Genomic DNA, 20,272 nt, shown 5'->3' with positions numbered 1-20,272 from the left:
TATATTTATTGGGGTGGGTGTGGAAACCCCTTGCTATTTAAAAATATATAAATCTGGATTTTAATGGCAGATAAGAACCAAAAGACCTTAAAGTCTGCCCCACATTTTCTTCTGAAGTGTAACCTTAATGAACTCATTTTTACATTTCCTTTTCTATGCAAATCCTCCAGGTATTCTTGAATTTGCTTACCAGTCTTAAAATACCTCTGTTGGAAGTTTTATTCCAGTATTCCACCACCCCTTCTATACTTGTTTCCTCAAATTGCTCCGGAATAAATAAACTTTCCTTTCTTTCTTTCTTTCTTTCTTTCTTATTCTTTCTTTCTTTCTTTCTATTCTATCTTACTTTCTCTTAACTTTTTTCTTTCCTTTCTTTCTCTCTTTCCTCTCTTCTATCCTTTCTTTCTTTCTTTCTCTTTCTTTCTTTTTTCTTTCTCTTTCTTTCTTTCTCTCTTTCTTTCTTTCTCTTTCTTTCTCTCTTTCTTTCTCTCTTTCTTTCTTTCTTTCTTTCTTTCTTTCTTTCTCTTTCTTTCTTTCTTTCTTTCTTTCTCTTTCTTTCTTTCTTTCTTTCTCTTTCTTTCTTTCTTTCTTTCTTTCTTTCTCTTTCTTTCTTTCTTTCTCTCTTTCTTTCTTTCTTTCTTTCTTTCTTTCTTTCTCTCTTTCTTTCTTTCTTTCTCTCTTTCTTTCTTTCTTTCTTTCTCTCTTTCTTTCTTTCTTTCTTTCTTTCTCTCTTTCTTTCTTTCTCTCTTTCTTTCTTTCTTTCTTTCTTTCTTTCTTTCTCTCTTTCTTTCTTTCTCTCTTTCTTTCTTTCTCTTTCTTTCTTTCTCTCTCTCTTTCTTTCTTTCTTTCTTTCTTTCTCTCTTTCTTTCTCTCTTTCTTTCTTTCTTTCTTTCTCTTTCTTTCTTTCTTTCTTTCTTTCTTTCTTTCTTTCTCTTTCTTTCTTTCTTTCTTTCTTTCTTTCTCTTTCTTTCTTTCTTTCTCTCTTTCCTTTCCTTTCTCTTTCTCTTTCTTTCCTTTCCTTTCTTTCTTTCTTTCTCTCTTTCTTCTCTTTCTCTCTTTCTTTCTTTCTTTCTCTCTTTCTTTCTTTCTTTCTCTCTTTCTTTCTTTCTCTCTTTCTTTCTTTCTTTCTCTTTCCTCTCTTTCCCTTTCTTTCTCTCTCTTCTTTCTTTCTTTCTTTCTCTCTTTCTTTCTTTCTTTCTTTCTCTCTTTCCTTTCTCTCTTCTTTTCCTTTCTCTCTTTCTTTCCTTTCTCTCTTTCCCTTTCTCTCTTTCTTTCTTTCTGTCTGTCGCTCTACTATTTGTTACAAACATACAATCCTTCTATATTGTTTCCTCAAATTGCTCCGGAATAAATAATACCCTTTTCTTTCTTTCTTCTTCCTTTCTTTTCTTTCTTTCTATTCTTTCTTTCTTTCATCTCTTTTTCTTTCTTACTTTACTTTCTTTCTTTCCTATCTTCTTTCTTTCTTTCTCCTTTCCCTTTCCTTATCCACCCCCCTACTCTTCTTCTCTTTCTTTCTTTCCTTTCTTTCCTTTCTTTCTAACTTCTCTTTCCTTTCTTTCTCTCTTTCTTCTCTCTCTTTCTTTCTCTCTTTCTTTTCTCTATTCTTTCTTTCTTTCTTCCTCTTTCTCTTTCTTCTTTTCTATCTTTCTTTCTTTTCTTTCTTTCTTTCTTTCTCTTTCTTTCTTTCTTTCTTTCTTCTTTCTTTTCTCTTTCTTTCTGTCTTCTCTCTTTCTTTCTTTTCTTTCTTCTTTCTTTCCTTTCTCTCTTTTCTTCTTTCTTTCCTCTCTTTCTTTCTTTCTTTCTTTCTCTCTTTCTTTCTTTCTCTTTTCTTTCTTTCTTTCTTTCTTTCTAACTAATCTTTCTTTCTTTCTAACTAATCTTTCTTTCTTTCTTTCTAACTAATCTTTCTTTCTTTCTTTCTTTCTTTCTTTCTTTCTTTCTTTCTTTCTTTCTCTTTCTTTCTTCTCTTTCTTTCTTTCTTTTTCATTCTTTCTTTCTTTCTCTTTCTTTTTCTCTCTCTTTCTCCCTCTCTTTCTTTCTCTTTCTCTTTTTTTCTCTCTCTCACTTTCCCTCTCTTTCTCTCTCTTTCTTTCTTTCTTTCTCTCTTTCTTTCTTTCTTTCTCTCTTTCTTTCTTTCTCTCTTTCTTTCTTTCTTTCTTTCTTTCTCTCTTTCTTTCTTTCTCTCTCTTCTTTCTTTCTTTCTTTCTCTCTTTCTTTCTTTCTTTCTTTCTCTCTTTCCTTTCTCTCTTTCTTTCCTTTCTCTCTTTCTTTCCTTTCTCTCTTTCCTTTCTCTCTTTCTTTCTTTCTGTCTGTCGCTCTACTATTTGTACAAACATACAATCTTACTATTACATAAAGAGACTGTTGTGTTGTATTTCACTAGACACACTAGATTTGTCTTTGCATAAATGTTTTGTAGATGATCCATTTATATAGTCTATACAACTTTTTTTTTTAGTAAAAGAAAGTATAGTTTTGCTTATTTTTAAATAACATTGCGCTGATTTTCAGGCTCCTAACCAAGCCCCAAAGTTTTAGAAGTATACTGATGTATACCTACTCCAGCTTGCTCCTGTTTGTGTAAAGAGTCTTTTCATATGCAGGGGAAGGGGGAGTGTCTTCTCTTTTTGGTATACAACCACTTTCAGTGGGTGTTCCAGCTAAGCTTGTCAACAGAGCTAAACTGGGAGCTTCTAAGTAAGTTTTTAAATGTTTTTTTACTCTTTATAGTAGTGTCTATTACATGCAGTTATATGAAAATTGGTGTATACTGTCCCTTTAATTAATCTGCCAACAGTAAAAATGTGTGTTTTAAGAGAACTTTTATATATCTTATCTGTTTTGTTCCTCTCAGTGTGCCCTCCTGAATGTAAGTGGCGAGGATGTACATCAGACAAGCAATGCTGCCATAAAGAATGCCTGGGGAGCTGCCGCAAGCCGGATGACCCAGCACAGTGTGCAGCATGCTTGCATTTTATGTATGAAGGAGTATGCGTGGAGTCCTGCCCACCGGGGTCCTACAGCTTTCAGGGCTGGCGCTGTGTGAACTTTAGCCTCTGCCAGGAACTACATAATAAGTGCAGAAATTCACGGGACAGCTCCTGCCCCCAATATGTTATCCACAAGGGAGAGTGCATGCCAGAGTGCCCTTCTGGCTACATCACTAATGCCACCACGTAAGTAGCTCTGCATGTTTTATACCTCTTGTAATAGTCTGCTGCTGCTTAAAAATGATGCTCACAAATTGCAGTACAGAGCTGTTTAAGCACTTCAAGTTTCTGATCAATGGTCTTCTTAGTACTGTGAGGGCCCTCAAATGATTTTATAAAGGCAAATTTTACCTTGTGAGCTGTTTCTCTCGCTATGCAGAGATACATTACATTATAATACCTTTTAATATATTTATATACACACACACACACATATATATATATAGAGCGAGAGAGATAGAGAAAAGAGAGAGAGAGAGGAGAAAAGAAGAGAGAGAGAGAGAAAAGAGAGAGAGAAAGAGAAAAGAGAGAGAGATAGAGAAAAAATAGAGAGAGGAGAAGAGAGAGAGTAAAGAGAGAGAAAAAAAATGGAGAGAGAGAGAAAAGAGAGAGAGAGAAAAGAGAGAGATTGCATTTATTTATTAATACTTTTCTAAGCCAGTCTGTTGTTTATGTCATATATATATATATTTAAATTGTGTATTTGCTTAATTATTCCTCATAGTCTGACCTGTACTCCCTGTGAAGGACCTTGCCCCAAAGTCTGTACAATATTCCAGCAAGTGAAGACTATTGATTCTGTGACATCTGCTCAAGAATTGAGAGGTTGCACGGTGATTAATGGGAGTCTGATCATCAACATCCGCGGAGGCAGTGAGTATAAAAAAACAACCGTAATTAAAGAATACTAAAGAAAGCATGTTTTGTGCTCCCAGCATTATATTTAAAGGGACATGAAACCCTTTCATGATTTCTTAATTCAGATTGAACATACAATTTTAAACAACTTTCCAATTCACATCTATCATCTAATTTGTTTTGTTTTCTTGGTATCCCTTGTTGAAAAGCATACCTAGGTAGGCTCAGGAGCTGCTGATTGGTGGCTGCACATATGTGCCTCATGTTATTGGGTCATCCATTGTTCAGCTAGCTCCCATAGTGCATTGATGCTTCTTCAACAAAGGATACTAAAAGAATGAAGTTAATTTAATAATTGAAGTAAATTGGAAAGTTGTTTACATTTGTATGCTCTATCTGAATCATGAAAGAAAACAAAAATGGGTTTTATGTCCCTTTAATATTGACTAAGCATAGCAAACATGCTTGCCCACAGTGGTGAGAATAGCTTGGCCCTGTTAGCAGCAGACTTGACACAGTTGACAGTTTTTATACATCTGTTACTTATATGCATGGAAAGCAGTAATACATATAGTTTTAAAGTTAATTTACACAAGACACGTAATTAAATCCTCTTTTACCAAAAACCAAGAAGTTGGCAGAAGAGGTTTAATGGAAACTTTGCATAATATTTGAAAGTAAAATAATTATTGCACTATATAGCATCTTCATTCACGTTAGTTGGCATTTACCAATGAGAATCACCCTGAGTCTAAGCTGATAAGGAGTAATAGAGCAACACAGTCTCCAAGAATCTTTTAATGTCCACCCTGGTTCTCATGAGACATTTATTTCTCCAACATAGGTGTGTCCGGTCCACGGCGTCATCCTTACTTGTGGGATATTCTCTTCCCCAACAGGAAATGGCAAAGAGCCCAGCAAAGCTGGTCACATGATCCCTCCTAGGCTCCGCCTACCCCAGTCATTCTCTTTGCCGTTGTACAGGCAACATCTCCACGGAGATGGCTTAGAGTTTTTTAGTGTTTAACTGTAGTTTTTATTATTCAATCAAGAGTTTGTTATTTTAAAATAGTGCTGGTATGTACTATTTACTCTGAAACAGAAAAGAGATGAAGATTTCTGTTTGTATGAGGAAAATGATTTTAGCAACCGTTACTAAAATCCATGGCTGTTCCACACAGGACTGTTGAGAGGAATTAACTTCAGTTGGGGGAACAGTGAGCAGTCTTTTGCTGCTTGAGGTATGACACATTCTAACAAGACGATGTAATGCTGGAAGCTGTCATTTTCCTATGGGATCCGGTAAGCCATTTTTATTCAGACAGTAAATAAGGGCTTCACAAGGGCTTATTAAGACTGTAGACATTTTCTGGGCTAAATCGATTCATATATTACACATATTTAGCCTTGAGGAATCATTTAATCTGGGTATTTTTGTTAAATAATATCGTCAGGCACTGTTTTAGACACCTTATTCTCTAGGGGCTTTCCCTAATCATAGGCAGAGCCTCATTTTCGCGCCGGTATTGCGCACTTGTTTTTGAGCAGCATGACATGCAGTCGCATGTGTGAGGAGCTCTGATACATAGAAAAGACTTTCTGAAGGACGTCATTTGGTATCGTATTCCCCTTTGGGCTTGGTTGGGTCTCAGCAAAGCAGATACCAGGGACTGTAAAGGGGTTAAAGTTAAAAACGGCTCCGGTTCCGTTATTTTAAGGCTTTAAGACACTGTGGTGAAATTTTGGTGAATTTTGAACAATTCCTTCATACTTTTTCGCAATTGCAGTAATAAAGTGTGTTCAGTTTAAAATTTAAAGTGACAGTAACGGTTTTATTTTAAAACGTTTTTTGTACTTTGTTATCAAGTTTTTGCCTGTTTAACATGTCTGAACTACCAGATAGACTGTGTTCTGAATGTGGGGAAGCCAAGGTTCCTTCTCATTTAAATAAATGTGATTTATGTGACACTGAAAATGATGCCCAAGATGATTCCTCAAGTGAGGGGAGTAAGCATGGTACTGCATCATTCCCTCCTTCGTCTACACGAGTCTTGCCCACTCAGGAGGCCCCTAGTACATCTAGCGCGCCAATACTCCTTACTATGCAACAATTAACGGCTGTAATGGATAATTCTATCAAAAACATTTTAGCCAAAATGCCCACTTATCAGCGTAAGCGCGACTGCTCTGTTTTAGATACTGAAGAGCATGAGGACGCTGATGATAATGGTTCTGATATGCCCCTACACCAGTCTGAGGGGGCCAGGGAGGTTTTGTCTGAGGGAGAAATTTCAGATTCAGGGAAAATTTCTCAACAAGCTGAACCCGATGTGATTACATTTAAATTTAAGTTGGAACATCTCCGCGCTCTGCTTAAGGAGGTATTATCCACTCTGGATGATTGTGAGAATTTGATCATCCCAGAGAAACTATGTAAAATGGACAAGTTCCTAGAGGTCCCGGGGCTCCCAGAAGCTTTTCCTATACCCAAGCGGGTGGCGGACATTGTAAATAAAGAATGGGAAAGGCCCGGTATACCTTTCGTCCCTCCCCCCATATTTAAAAAATTGTTTCCTATGGTCGACCCTAGAAAGGACTTATGGCAGACTGTCCCCAAGGTCGAGGGAGCGGTTTCTACTTTAAACAAACGCACCACTATACCAATAGAAGATAGTTGTGCTTTCAAAGATCCTATGGATAAAAAATTAGAAGGTTTGCTTAAAAAGATGTTTGTTCAGCAAGGTTACCTTCTACAACCAATTTCATGCATTGTCCCTGTCACTACAGCCGCGTGTTTCTGGTTCGATGAGCTAGTAAAGGCGATCGATAGTGATTCTCCTCCTTATGAGGAGATTATGGACAGAATCCGTGCTCTCAAATTGGCTAATTCTTTCACCCTAGACGCCACTTTGCAATTGGCTAGGTTAGCGGCGAAGAATTCTGGGTTTGCTATTGTGGCGCGTAGAGCGCTTTGGTTGAAATCTTGGTCAGCGGATGCGTCTTCCAAGAACAAACTCCTTAACATTCCTTTCAAGGGGAAAACGCTGTTTGGCCCTGACTTGAAAGAGATTATCTCTGATATCACTGGGGGTAAGGGCCACGCCCTTCCTCAGGATAGGTCTTTCAAGGCCAAAAATAAACCTAATTTTCGTCCCTTTCGTAGAAACGGACCAGCCCCAAGTGCTACGTCCTCTAAGCAAGAGGGTAATACTTCTCAAGCCAAGCCAGCCTGGAGACCAATGCAAGGCTGGAACAAGGGAAAGCAGGCCAAGAAACCTGCCACTGCTACCAAGACAGCATGAAATGTTGGCCCCCGATCCGGGACCGGATCTGGTGGGGGGCAGACTCTCTCTCTTCGCTCAGGCTTGGGCAAGAGATGTTCTGGATCCTTGGGCACTAGAAATAGTCTCCCAAGGTTATCTTCTGGAATTCAAGGGGCTTCCCCCAAGGGGGAGGTTCCACAGGTCTCAATTGTCTTCAGACCACATAAAGAGACAGGCATTCTTACATTGTGTAGAAGACCTGTTAAAAATGGGAGTGATTCATCCTGTTCCATTAGGAGAACAAGGGATGGGGTTCTACTCCAATCTGTTCATAGTTCCCAAAAAAGAGGGAACGTTCAGACCAATCTTAGATCTCAAGATCTTAAACAAGTTTCTCAAGGTTCCATCGTTCAAAATGGAAACCATTCGAACAATTCTTCCTTCCATCCAGGAAGGTCAATTCATGACCACGGTGGATTTAAAGGATGCGTATCTACATATTCCTATCCACAAGGAACATCATCGGTTCCTAAGGTTCGCATTCCTGGACAAGCATTACCAGTTCGTGGCGCTTCCTTTCGGATTAGCCACTGCTCCAAGGATTTTCACAAAGGTACTAGGGTCCCTTCTAGCGGTGCTAAGACCAAGGGGCATTGCAGTAGTACCTTACTTGGACGACATTCTGATTCAAGCGTCGTCCCTTCCTCAAGCAAAGTCTCACACGGACATAGTCCTGGCCTTTCTCAGATCTCACGGATGGAAAGTGAACGTGGAAAAGAGTTCTCTATCTCCGTCGACGAGGGTTCCCTTCTTGGGAACAATAATAGACTCCTTAGAAATGAGGATTTTTCTGACAGAGGCCAGAAAAACAAAACTTCTAAACTCTTGTCAAACACTTCATTCCGTTCCTCTTCCTTCCATAGCGCAGTGCATGGAAGTAATAGGTTTGATGGTAGCGGCAATGGACATAGTTCCTTTTGCGCGCATTCATCTAAGACCATTACAACTGTGCATGCTCAGTCAGTGGAATGGGGACTATACAGACTTGTCTCCGAAGATACAAGTAAATCAGAGGACCAGAGACTCACTCCGTTGGTGGCTGTCCCTGGACAACCTGTCACAAGGGATGACCTTCCGCAGACCAGAGTGGGTCATTGTCACGACCGACGCCAGTCTGATGGGCTGGGGCGCGGTCTGGGGATCCCTGAAAGCTCAGGGTCTTTGGTCTCGGGAAGAATCTCTTCTACCGATAAATATTCTGGAACTGAGAGCGATATTCAATGCTCTCAAGGCTTGGCCTCAGCTAGCAAAGGCCAAGTTCATACGGTTTCAATCAGACAACATGACGACTGTTGCGTACATCAACCATCAGGGGGGAACAAGGAGTTCCCTGGCGATGGAAGAAGTGACCAAAATCATTCAATGGGCGGAGACTCACTCCTGCCACCTGTCTGCAATCCACATCCCAGGAGTGGAAAATTGGGATGCGGATTTTCTGAGTCGTCAGACATTACATCCGGGGGAGTGGGAACTCCATCCGGAAATCTTTGCCCAAATTACTCAACTGTGGGGCATTCCAGACATGGATCTGATGGCCTCTCGGCAGAACTTCGAGGTTCCTTGCTACGGGTCCAGATCCAGGGATCCCAAGGCGACTCTAGTAGATGCACTAGTAGCACCTTGGACCTTCAAACTAGCTTATGTATTCCCGCCGTTTCCTCTCATCCCCAGGCTGGTAGCCAGGATCAATCAGGAGAGGGCGTCGGTGATCTTGATAGCTCCTGCGTGGCCACGCAGGACTTGGTATGCAGATCTGGTGAATATGTCATCGGCTCCACCATGGAAGCTACCTTTGAGACGAGACCTTCTTGTTCAAGGTCCGTTCGAACATCCGAATCTGGTCTCACTCCAGCTGACTGCTTGGAGATTGAACGCTTGATCTTATCAAAACGAGGGTTCTCAGATTCTGTTATTGATACTCTTGTTCAGGCCAGAAAGCCTGTAACTAGAAAAATTTACCACAAAATATGGAAAAAATATATCTGTTGGTGTGAATCTAAAGGATTCCCGTGGGACAAGGTAAAGATTCCCAAGATTCTATCCTTTCTTCAAGAAGGATTGGAGAAAGGATTATCTGCAAGTTCCTTGAAGGGACAGATTTCTGCCTTGTCGGTGTTACTTCACAAAAAACTGGCAGCTGTGCCAGATGTTCAAGCCTTTGTTCAGGCTCTGGTTAGAATCAAGCCTGTTTACAAACCTTTGACTCCTCCTTGGAGTCTCAACTTAGTTCTTTCAGTTCTTCAGGGGGTTCCGTTTGAACCCTTACATTCCGTTGATATTAAGTTATTATCTTGGAAAGTTTTGTTTTTGGTTGCAATTTCTTCTGCTAGAAGAGTTTCAGAATTATCTGCTCTGCAGTGTTCTCCTCCTTATCTGGTGTTCCATGCAGATAAGGTGGTTTTATGTACTAAACCTGGTTTTCTTCCAAAAGTTGTTTCTAACAAAAACATTAACCAGGAGATAGTCGTGCCTTCTTTGTGTCCGAAACCAGTTTCGAAGAAGGAACGTTTGTTGCACAATTTGGATGTTGTTCGCGCTCTAAAATTCTATTTAGATGCTACAAAGGATTTTAGACAAACATCTTCCTTGTTTGTTGTTTATTCTGGTAAAAGGAGAGGTCAAAAAGCAACTTCTACCTCTCTCTCTTTTTGGATTAAAAGCATCATCAGATTGGCTTACGAGACTGCCGGACGGCAGCCTCCTGAAAGAATCACAGCTCATTCCACTAGGGCTGTGGCTTCCACATGGGCCTTCAAGAACGAGGCTTCTGTTGATCAGATATGTAGGGCAGCGACTTGGTCTTCACTGCACACTTTTACCAAATTTTACAAGTTTGATACTTTTGCTTCTTCTGAGGCTATTTTTGGGAGAAAGGTTTTTGCAAGCCGTGGTGCCTTCCATTTAGGTGACCTGATTTGCTCCCTCCCTTCATCCGTGTCCTAAAGCTTTGGTATTGGTTCCCACAAGTAAGGATGACGCCGTGGACCGGACACACCTATGTTGGAGAAAACAGAATTTATGTTTACCTGATAAATTACTTTCTCCAACGGTGTGTCCGGCCCACGGCCCGCCCTGGTTTTTTAATCAGGTCTGATACTTTATTTTCTTTAACTACAGTCACCACGGTATCATATGGTTTCTCCTATGCAAATATTCCTCCTTAACGTCGGTCGAATGACTGGGGTAGGCGGAGCCTAGGAGGGATCATGTGACCAGCTTTGCTGGGCTCTTTGCCATTTCCTGTTGGGGAAGAGAATATCCCACAAGTAAGGATGACGCCGTGGACCGGACACACCGTTGGAGAAAGTAATTTATCAGGTAAACATAAATTCTGTTTTCTTCATGGGTGCTGTGTTGATCTGTTTCATCATTGGTCTAATTCCTTTTAAATGGACCAAAGAAGAATTGAGTACAGTATTTACTTTATGAAGAGCATGAAAATACGAGGGCTGTACCAAAAGTAATGCAAAAATGGACATAACTTTTTTATTAATTGATGTACGTCGTTCAAATTGCACATGTTGTTGGAGTAACTCTTCCTCTATACAAAGGTTCTATTGAACATAGTTTCCATTACAAGCAATGCATTTGCACCATCGTTGAGCCCAACTCTCGAATCCTCTTTGAAAAAATGTAGGTGTGCACTATCATACCCACTTCTTCACAGCACCTTTCACCTTGTCTGCATCATCAAATGGTTGTCCCTGAAGACTGTCCTTCATTGGACCGAACAGGTAGAAGTCCTAGTTTTCATCCCCTGTCACTAGACCAGAAAAAATGTGTCTTCATTGGCTTCAAACGCTTCAAGCAGATCAGAGAAGACTTCCACCCTTTTCTTCTTCAAATCGGATGTCAACTGCCGAGGTACACACTTCGCACACTGTTTCTGTATGGCATTCTGACCACACTCCAGTTGTGCAGCAAGCTCACAGATTATGACACGTCTGTCCCTGCGAATCAACTTGTCCACTCGCTGACAATTCGTGTCAGTGGTTGCAGTTGATGGTCTCCTGGTTTGTCTTTAATACTGGTTTCCCCTTCTGTAAACTTCTTCATCCATATGTGCACATTGCTCTTGTCCATGGTGTCATCTCCATACACATTCTGTAACATTCTGTGGATGTCGGACAGCATGCACCCCTCCTTCGTCACGTTGCTTCTGCTTGGAATCCATTATTCACCTGCAAGGAAGAAAAAAGATTCTGAAACACCTGTATAGATGAAGAGACACTCCAACAACATTTGCAATTTGAATGACCTACATCAGTTAATAAAAAAGTTGTGCCCACTTTTGCATTACTTTTGGTACAGCCCTCGTATATAAAGAAGTTTGATTATGTTTAGGATATATGAGATAGGGTTTTGCTCAATGGTATGAGACCTCATTTTTGAAGAATGATGCCAACTTCTTCAAAGATTCTGTTTTTCTACCAGTAATTTTTAATCGTATCCTGTGGATACTGAAACATGATCAGGATGTAGATGTGTGTGTGTGTGTATATATATATATATATATATATATATATATATATATATATATATATATATATATATATATATATATATATATATATATGAGATAGGTTAAATACACTCACTGTATTCAAATACCAGGGTGCTAAGAGGCAGGTAGATAGTAGATGTGGAACAAAGCACTCACTGGTCTTTAAATATATTCAAACTTGAGTTTTATTTGCAGTGACGTTTCAGGGTGTTCACCCCTTCATCAGGCCATTTCATATATTATTTAAATTTTTTTGAAGAATGTAACTTCCTTTAAAGATTTTTATGGGTAGGTGAGGCAAAAAAACAAAAACCAGACTGTAAGTTTATTTTAAAAGCCAGCCATTTCACCTGTATCCGAGGCCTATACTTTTGAACATTTTAGTTAACATTTTTGGGAATTTAGAGCCCATGGAAGCCAGGTGAAAAAAATCTGAATATATGGACCATTTCCTTACGTTCGTATACTTTTAAAGTGACGATGTACTAAAAAAATGTTCTTTCCATCTTAATGGGAGGAGAGTCCACTGCTTCATTCATTACTTGTGGGAATTAAGAACCCTGGCCACCAGGAGGAGGCAAAGACACCACAGCCAAAGGCTTAAATACCTCCCCCACTCCCCTCATCCCCCAGTCATTCTTTGCCTTTCGTCACAGGAGGTTGGCAGAGAAGTGGAGTAGTCTCTTATGGAGGGCAGTACTCTTTCGAAATGGGACTGGAGTTTTAAAGGGACAGTCTAGTCAAAATTAAACTTTCATTATTCAGATAGGACATGTAATTTTAATCAACTTTCCAATTTACTTTTATCATCAAATTTGCTTTTTTCTCTTGGTATTCTTAGTTTAAACTAAACATAGGTAGGCTCATATGCTAATTTCTAAGCCTTTGAGGGCTGCCTCTTATCACAGGCTTTTTAAATTCCTTTTCAACACAAAGAGACAAAGTACACGTGGGCCATATAGATAACACTGTGTACAGGCACAGGGAGTTATTTAAGATTTAGCCCAACACAATACTAACTGCAAGACAATAGATAATAAACAGTCACAGTCATGTGATCAGGGGGCTGGAAGAAGGTTCTTAGATAGTCAGCCTCTCAGTGAGAGCTTTGGTAAAAGTTAGAGTCTGGAGATGCAGGGAGAGTCTTTCTGCGAAACCATCACGACTCTGATTAACAGCTCCTTAAGCAATCAGCATTGACGAGTTTCGCTGCCTGCTTTATTCACTCAAGTCCATTTCAGGAGTGATGCTACTTACCTGTCACACTTAAGGGACCGTGTTCCTACTCCACGGCATATATTCTGGTAAGATCGTTTCATTTATACACATATGATAACGCAAGAAGACAGGGTCACAGAGTGTATCCTTTTATCTGTATAGAATCAAGGGTTAATATCCCTGGACAGGTGATTATTGAACAGGGGAGGATTTATGAATAATATCTTTATTGTGTTGGTTGCTACGTCATGTGTGAGATGAGGCTCTAGCAATGTGTGAACAGTCAGGTGAAGGGCGACGCGGCCTCTTTTGGCGCGTTTTCTCTATAGTGCAGGGGCGTTCATGCATGGCACTCCATGTGACTGGGTGTGGCCTCTTAACTTTCTCTTTCCTGATCGGCAATTGCGGGAGACATAACGGTTTCCCTGTGTCCGGGTCATAGGAGATGGTGAGTGCCCCGGCCATTGGTGTATAAAAGTGCCATTTTTTTTTCTATCTAGTCCGTATTAAAGCATAAGTTATGGAGGACAACCTTTCGGACCTCAGGGACCACTAAACTCACAATTTTCAATCCGGTGGACCCCTAACATTATTTTTTTAAAAAGGTACAATACCCTATAATGTGTGTGTGTATATATAAAGACTGATGTAAGTTCATCTGAAGGAATTAGGAAAACTACTACAAAGAGACAGGTAAAGGGAAGAAATTAAATGAAATATAAGAGAGAATTTTTTTATATACTTTAATTACACTATTTCAAACCAACCTCTGCTGGCTTTAGAATGGAAGCATCTTTCTCTGAGCAGCACGCCGGGCGGGAGGAGTTAAAAATACAATCTAGCTAAGCAAGTTGCGCAGTACTACACAATGTGCGTAGGGAGATTGTAATTTAACTATTCTGTCGGTTTTCACTGATGTCTAGCCAGGCACTGTAGGGAGTTGCGGTGCGACGGAGGTGACACCATCATAGAAGATTAATTCCTGCTTGATGGTGTCAAGGACCACCAATATCTTCTCGTGGTCCATGGACCACTGGTTGGCGACCGCGTTAGAGGATACTCCCTCTTTAATTAAAGCTCCTATCTGTGTTTATTGTGAGGAGGTTCATGTTGATCCGCCTGCTCAACTTTGTTCCACATGCTTTAATAAAATTGCAATATCTAAAAAGATATTTAGTACAACTGAGCCATCCACCTCTGAGTGTTCTCTGTCCCGCGAGGTGCGTTCCCTACATTCATCTCTGATTACACGTGTAGCTCCCCAAGGTCCTACTGTTCCTCCCTCGGGAGGGGCCTCGTGGCCGCCCAATTTCGCTGCCCAGTTGCAAGAAGCGGTTTCTGCGGCCTTCCATGCCCTACCACGCCCTGCGAAGCGCAAGCAAAGGGAAAGACATAACCTTCCTTCTCAGGGGTAATCTACTCCGTTGGAGGTCTCTGAGAGATTATCCGATGATCAGGATGCCTCCGACTGGTCGGAAGGCGCTCTTTCTGGGACAGAATCGGCGTCTTCTAAACCTCCAGCTACGGAGGAGCCTGATTTTAAGTTTAAGATGGAGCACTTGAGCTTTTTACTAAAAGAAGTGCTTGCTACGTTGGAGGTGCCGGAACCGAAACTTCTGGAAGAACCTTCGATCCCTAAACTAGATAGGGTTTACGAGGACAGGGTGGTCCCTCAGACCTTCCCTGTTCCCGTGAAGATGGCTACTATTATTAAGAATGAATGGGAGAATCTTGGCTCGTCCTTTTCTCCCTCTACCTCTTTTAAAAAGCTGTTTCCCGTCCCGGACTCTCAGCTTGAGCTACGGGGGTCATTCCTAAGGTGGATGGTGCTATCTCCACGCTTGCTAAGCGGACGACTATTCCTCTCGAAGATAGTTCGTCGTTCAAAGAGCCCATGGACAAGAAATTAGGATCCATGTTGAGAAAGATTTTCCCACTCACAGGGTTTGTTTTTCAACTGGCGGTGGCGATCGCTGCAGTGGCTGGAGTGGCTACCTACTGGTGTGATGCATTGTCAGCTATGGTCGAGGTGGAGACTCCCCTCGAGGAGATACAGGAAAAGATTAAGGCCTTATGGGTCGCAATTCTTTTATCTGTGATGCAAATATACAGGTTATTCGCCTGAATGCTAAGACTTCAGGGTTTTCTGTTCTTTGTGGTTAAAGTCGTGGTCTGCTGACATGACTTCCAAGTCTAGATTACTATCTCTCCCGTTTTGGGTGAAGGTTCTTTTTGGTCCAGGCCTGGACTCTATCATTTCCACGGTCACGGGAGGCAAGGGTGTTTTCCTTCTGCAGGATAAGAAGAATAAGCCTAAAGGCTCTAATTTTCGTCCCTTTCACTCGGACAAGTGTCAACGCCAGCAGCCTGCTGCAAAGACCGTGCAGTCCAAGGGATCTTGGAAGCTGGCTCAATCTTGGAACAAGTCCAAGCAGAGCAAGAAGCCCACCGAGACAAATTCGGCATGTAGGGACGGCCCCGATCTGTCTCTGGACCGTGAAGTGGGCAGACTATCTCTGTTAGCAGAGGCTTGGATGGAAGACGTACAGGATCTTTGGGTTGTGGAGGTTATCACCCAGGGTGGTACCTTGGGAGTTCAACCTAATTTACATCTTTCCACCATTGCCACTTCTCCCTCGAGTGGTAGCCCACATCAAACAGGAGCAAGTCTCGACCATTCTGATTGCTCCGTTGTTGCCACGGAGGACGTGGTTTGCGGATCTGGTGGGAATGTCATCGTCTCCGCCATGGAGGTTACCCTGTCGCAGAGATCTGCTACTACAGGGTCCTTTTGTTCACCAAAATCTCGATTCTCTGAGGCTGACTGCGTGGAGATTGAACGCCTAGTCTTGGCCAAGAGAGGGTTCTCGGAAAAAGTGATTGATACTCTCATTCGGGCCAGGAAACCGGTCACTGGTCGCATCTGTCATAAGGTGTGGAGGACCTATTTATCCTGGTGTGAGGAACATGGGTATCCCTGGCACAAGATTAGGGTATCCAGGATTCTGGCTTTTCTTCAAGATGTTTTGGATAAGGGCTTTTCCGCTAGTTCCTTAAAGGGACAGATCTCGGCCTTATCGGTGCTGTTACACAAGAAGCTAGCGGAGCTTCCTGATATTCAGTCCTTTGTTCAGGCTCTGTCCATAATTAGACCGGTATTTAGACCTTCTGCTCCTCCTTGGAGCTTGAACTTGGTTCTTAAGGTTTTGCAGAGGGCTCCGTTTGAGCCTATGAATGCGCTTGACATTAAGATTCTCTCCTGGAAGGTTCTGTTTCTTTTGGCTATTGCATCGGCTTTCAGAGTCTCTGAGTTGGCGGCCTTGCAATTTGAACCCCCTTACCTGTTTTTTCACGCCGATAAGGCTGTGCTTTGCACTGGGTTTTTCTTCCCAAGGTTGTATCAGATTGTAACATCAATCGGGAGATAGTAGTTCCTTCTTTGTGTCCTAACCCTTCTTCACCCAAAGAGAGGTTATTTCATAACTTGGTTGTGGTTCGAGCCTTGAAGTTTTACCTTCAGGCCACGAAGGAGGTTCAGACAGACTTCGTCTTTGTTTGTGGTGTATTCGGGGAAGCGTAGGGGGCAGAGGGCCTCTTCCACTTCTCTGTCCTTTTGGTTGAGGAGCATTATCCGTTTGGCCTATGAGACAGCGGGACATAAGCCTCCTCAGGATTACAGCTCACTCAACTAGAGCTGTGGTCTCTTCTTGGGCCTTAAGGAATGAGGCCTCTGTGGAGCAGATTTGTAAGGCTACTTGGTCTTCCTTACATACTTTTGCTAAATTTTACAAATTCGATGTGTTTGCTTCGGCAGAAGCTGTTTTTGGGAGAAAGTTTCTACAGGCTGTGGTGCTCTCAGTATAGGGTCCGCATACTTTTGCCCTCCCGTTTTTTTTCATTCAGTGTCCTCTAGAGCTTGGGTATTTGTTCCCACAAGTAATGAATGAAGCAGTGGTCTCTCCTCCCATTAAGATGGAAAACATAAATTATGCTTACCTGATAATTTCATTTCCATCTGTGGGAGGAGAGTCCACTGCTCCTGCCCGTTTGCTGTGGTGGGCGGACCTACATTTTATTTTATTCTTCTGGCCCCTTTTATACCCTGATATTTCTCCTACTGTTCCTTGTTCCCTTGTCAGAATGACTGGGGGATGAGGGGAGTGGGGCAGGTATTTAAGCCTTTGGCTGGGGTGTCTTTGCCTCCTCCTGGTGGCCAGGTTCTTAATTCCCACAAGTAATGAATGAAGCAGTGGACTCTCCTCCCACAGATGGAAATGAAATGATCAGGTAAGCATAATTTGTTATTTTGCTTATCAAAGTGCAATTTACACCAAATGTAAATTGAGACTAATACTTTAGTACTATTAGCCCCCACTGGTTCATAAGGACTGGTGGCATAGGGCACATCTCTGCTGGAATGGAGCACACCTCTGCAAGTATGACAAGAAATTGTTTATTCAGGACAAGAACAAGAAACTGAAATAGGTTTTGAAATGTCCTATTTTAGGTTAAACAAAGAATAAAAAAGATGGCCACAATACCCATTAAACACAATTTTTTTGTTTTGTTCTTACCTAAATAGTAGCCCTCACAACTAAAGGGATAGTAAACCCCTTCTTATTATAACACATTTCATTTCTGTTGCTATAGAACAACATATCAGCCAAGTCTTAATGTTTTAAAACAAATTAACATAATTTTTGCTTCAAATATTATTCAAAGCCAAACTCCACCATTTGCCTTATTTGGAGGAGTCAATCTGGGCTTTAGTCTGCAGACACCAAGGCTAGCTACTGTCATAAAGTTAGTATAAAGTGAATTGTTTTGCAGTTGTCATCAGTTAAAGCCAATTAGAGACATATATATATATATAGCAGAGTTATAGCCTTGAGAAATCAGCAGGGTGCATTCCAAGGTCTGAGAGTTAGAAATTGCTCTATTTTCAAAACTAAATGACAAGAATAGGGGGCAAAATAAAGAATGCAAATATAAACCAAAGTTGTTTGATGCATAAATAAACATTTTATAAAAAAAAATCTCAAGATGTTTACTGTCCCTTTAAAGGTTGAACTTACATTATTTATAAAATAAACGTTTTTAGAATGAGTAGTTTTTGTGAAATAAAAAATGTAAGAAGTTTGAATAGTCTCTAAAAAATGCTTTTTAAGTATAGCTACTGAAGTCGCACCTAGCAAGTCTAATGTAAATGATAAATTGTGTTATTACAAACTAAAATATAGAACTCCTGCAAACGCTCTTGTCTAACCATCCAAGCTATAAATATATTATCCATTATCCATGCCAAGATGCTACTTGACCCATAATATAAGTGAATGCTCCCACCATGTGTAACAACTGTTTTCTGTCACCTGTGCATATATACATGCAAGAGAGCACATTCAGTTCCCATTTCTGCATCTTGAAGTAGTGAACACAATCTAACAAAAAAATATTATGGTCAAAAAGTATACATTTAACAGCGGAAGTAAAAACTGATCATGTTATTTTCTCATTTTAGAAGGAAATATTAATCGCTCTGAATTTATAATTAGTGCAGAATGTTTGAATCTAAATCCCCTACCTCTAATAATATCAGCTAGTCAACATATCCAAATAGGTTGCCATTATTATTATTAGTGCAGAAATCCTGCTGTTCCAGATCATAACGCTGCAAATTTCTGATCTAAAGGGGAAAAGACTCCAATTACCTCACTGTGGTGGGGTGCAACAAAGCCACTGAGACATAAACTACAGAAATAATGCAGCCACACTCAAAACAATCAATAATTTTATACATACAGTGTATATATATATATATATATGTTTAATTTATTATAGCATATTAAAATACAAAACAGTATTTTCACAGTCCATCTGCTGCTATTAGTATTATTTTAAAAACATTTTTGTATCTGCAATCTGAAGTTGTAATTTGGTATTTAACGTTTTTTGTTCTATTTGTTTTCTTAGACAACATTGCAGTGGAGCTAGAAGCCAACCTGGGTTTAATAGAAGAAATAACTGGATACCTTAAGATCCGCAGATCCTATGCTTTGGTATCTCTGTCTTTCTTCCGTAAACTGCGTTTAATCAGGGGAGACGTTCTGGAGGCAGGGTGAGTGGATAAATCTGTTATTGTCAAATCATTTGTTTTCTTTATGTTATAAACCATCATACAACATCTAAATTAAATGGACTGCAGTGAAATAATCACAGAAAGGGATTAGTGATTTATTCTAGTTATGATAAGTGGATTCCATCTTCTGTTGCGAGATCAGACACTTTATTTTACAGCGCATGTTAGTGTGTTTGGAGATTAGAGCATGTATTGAAATGTATGTTAAACACATTGTCCAAGACCAGCATATGTTGGGGGTTGTAGTGAACTTGTAGCTACAGGGGCCTGCTGTGGACATTTGATTCTCTGTTTCTTAGTTGATGCCTGGTGAATATTATCACTTTTTCATTGACAATTGCTGCTTAATATGTTTGGAGCTAGTGATGCACCGAAATGGAAATTCTTGTCCCAAAACCGAATCCGAAAATCCGGGATGCACTTGGCCGAAAACCGAAACTGATACCGAAAATGTATTTTTTCAAATTATTTTCAAATATTTTTTTTTTTAGTTTTTATTTGCATAATTAGGGCCAATAAAAAAGCCCACACTTTTATTGAAAGTGACACACTAAAATTGGACAAAAATATCTTAAAACAATAATATACTACACAATAATTTTACCAAGAAAAAAAAAACAGGCAAAAAATAATGCCATTTTCAGGCAAAATGTTTCTGTGACCAAACTTTTTGGTGCATCCCTACTTAAAACAATATTAAATATCAATATACTGTATTATTCTTCATTTAGTTCTATGTAACATAATCATATTTAACAGGTTTTTTTTTTACCAATTATCCAAATAAAGTATACTCCTAGAAAACTCATTATATGCAGAACAGTAAGTCAAGTAATGAACTTAAACAGCAGCTCTAGGCTAGCATTAAATTTGAAACATGCTACACAATAATTTTACCGAAAATAACAGGCAAAAAAAACGAAATAGCCAAAAATGCAATTTTTGGCCGAAACGTTTCTGCGGCCGTAATTTCGGTGCATCCCTATTTGGAGCATTTGTTATACATGAAAAAAATACAGTGCAGTCCAATTTTGCTGATAGCTGGGTTGTGGGACTTGGTTCCATATTACTCCATGGGTTTGTTTGTACAATATCTGTTATCTACTACGTTCTTCCAAATCTGCATTTAAGATTCCTTATTCTTCTGCCCTGTTTATATGTTGTAGAGTATGAAATGCCTCTGAAAACAATATGTATTACGTGAAGAAATTGTAGTAACAATCGCCTAGATTTAGAGTTT

At 40.2% G+C, this 20,272-nt stretch overlaps 1 protein-coding gene across 1 annotated transcript in view; it reads left to right on the top strand.

The window, feature by feature from the left end:
• INSR (insulin receptor) overlaps nucleotides 1–20,272 on the top strand; it is a 327,427-nt gene that overhangs the window by 187,572 nt on the left and 119,583 nt on the right. Inside the window, exons 3-5 of the mRNA XM_053702881.1 lie at nucleotides 2,858–3,179; nucleotides 3,718–3,866; nucleotides 18,867–19,011. Coding sequence (XP_053558856.1) covers nucleotides 2,858–3,179; nucleotides 3,718–3,866; nucleotides 18,867–19,011 — 616 coding nt within the window. The remainder of the gene's footprint in view (nucleotides 1–2,857; nucleotides 3,180–3,717; nucleotides 3,867–18,866; nucleotides 19,012–20,272) is intronic.

The sequence above is a fragment of the Bombina bombina genome, chromosome 2, assembly GCF_027579735.1.
Source record: "Bombina bombina isolate aBomBom1 chromosome 2, aBomBom1.pri, whole genome shotgun sequence".
NCBI classification, from domain to species: domain Eukaryota; kingdom Metazoa; phylum Chordata; class Amphibia; order Anura; family Bombinatoridae; genus Bombina; species Bombina bombina.
This window is presented reverse-complemented; position numbering and strand designations above follow the sequence as displayed.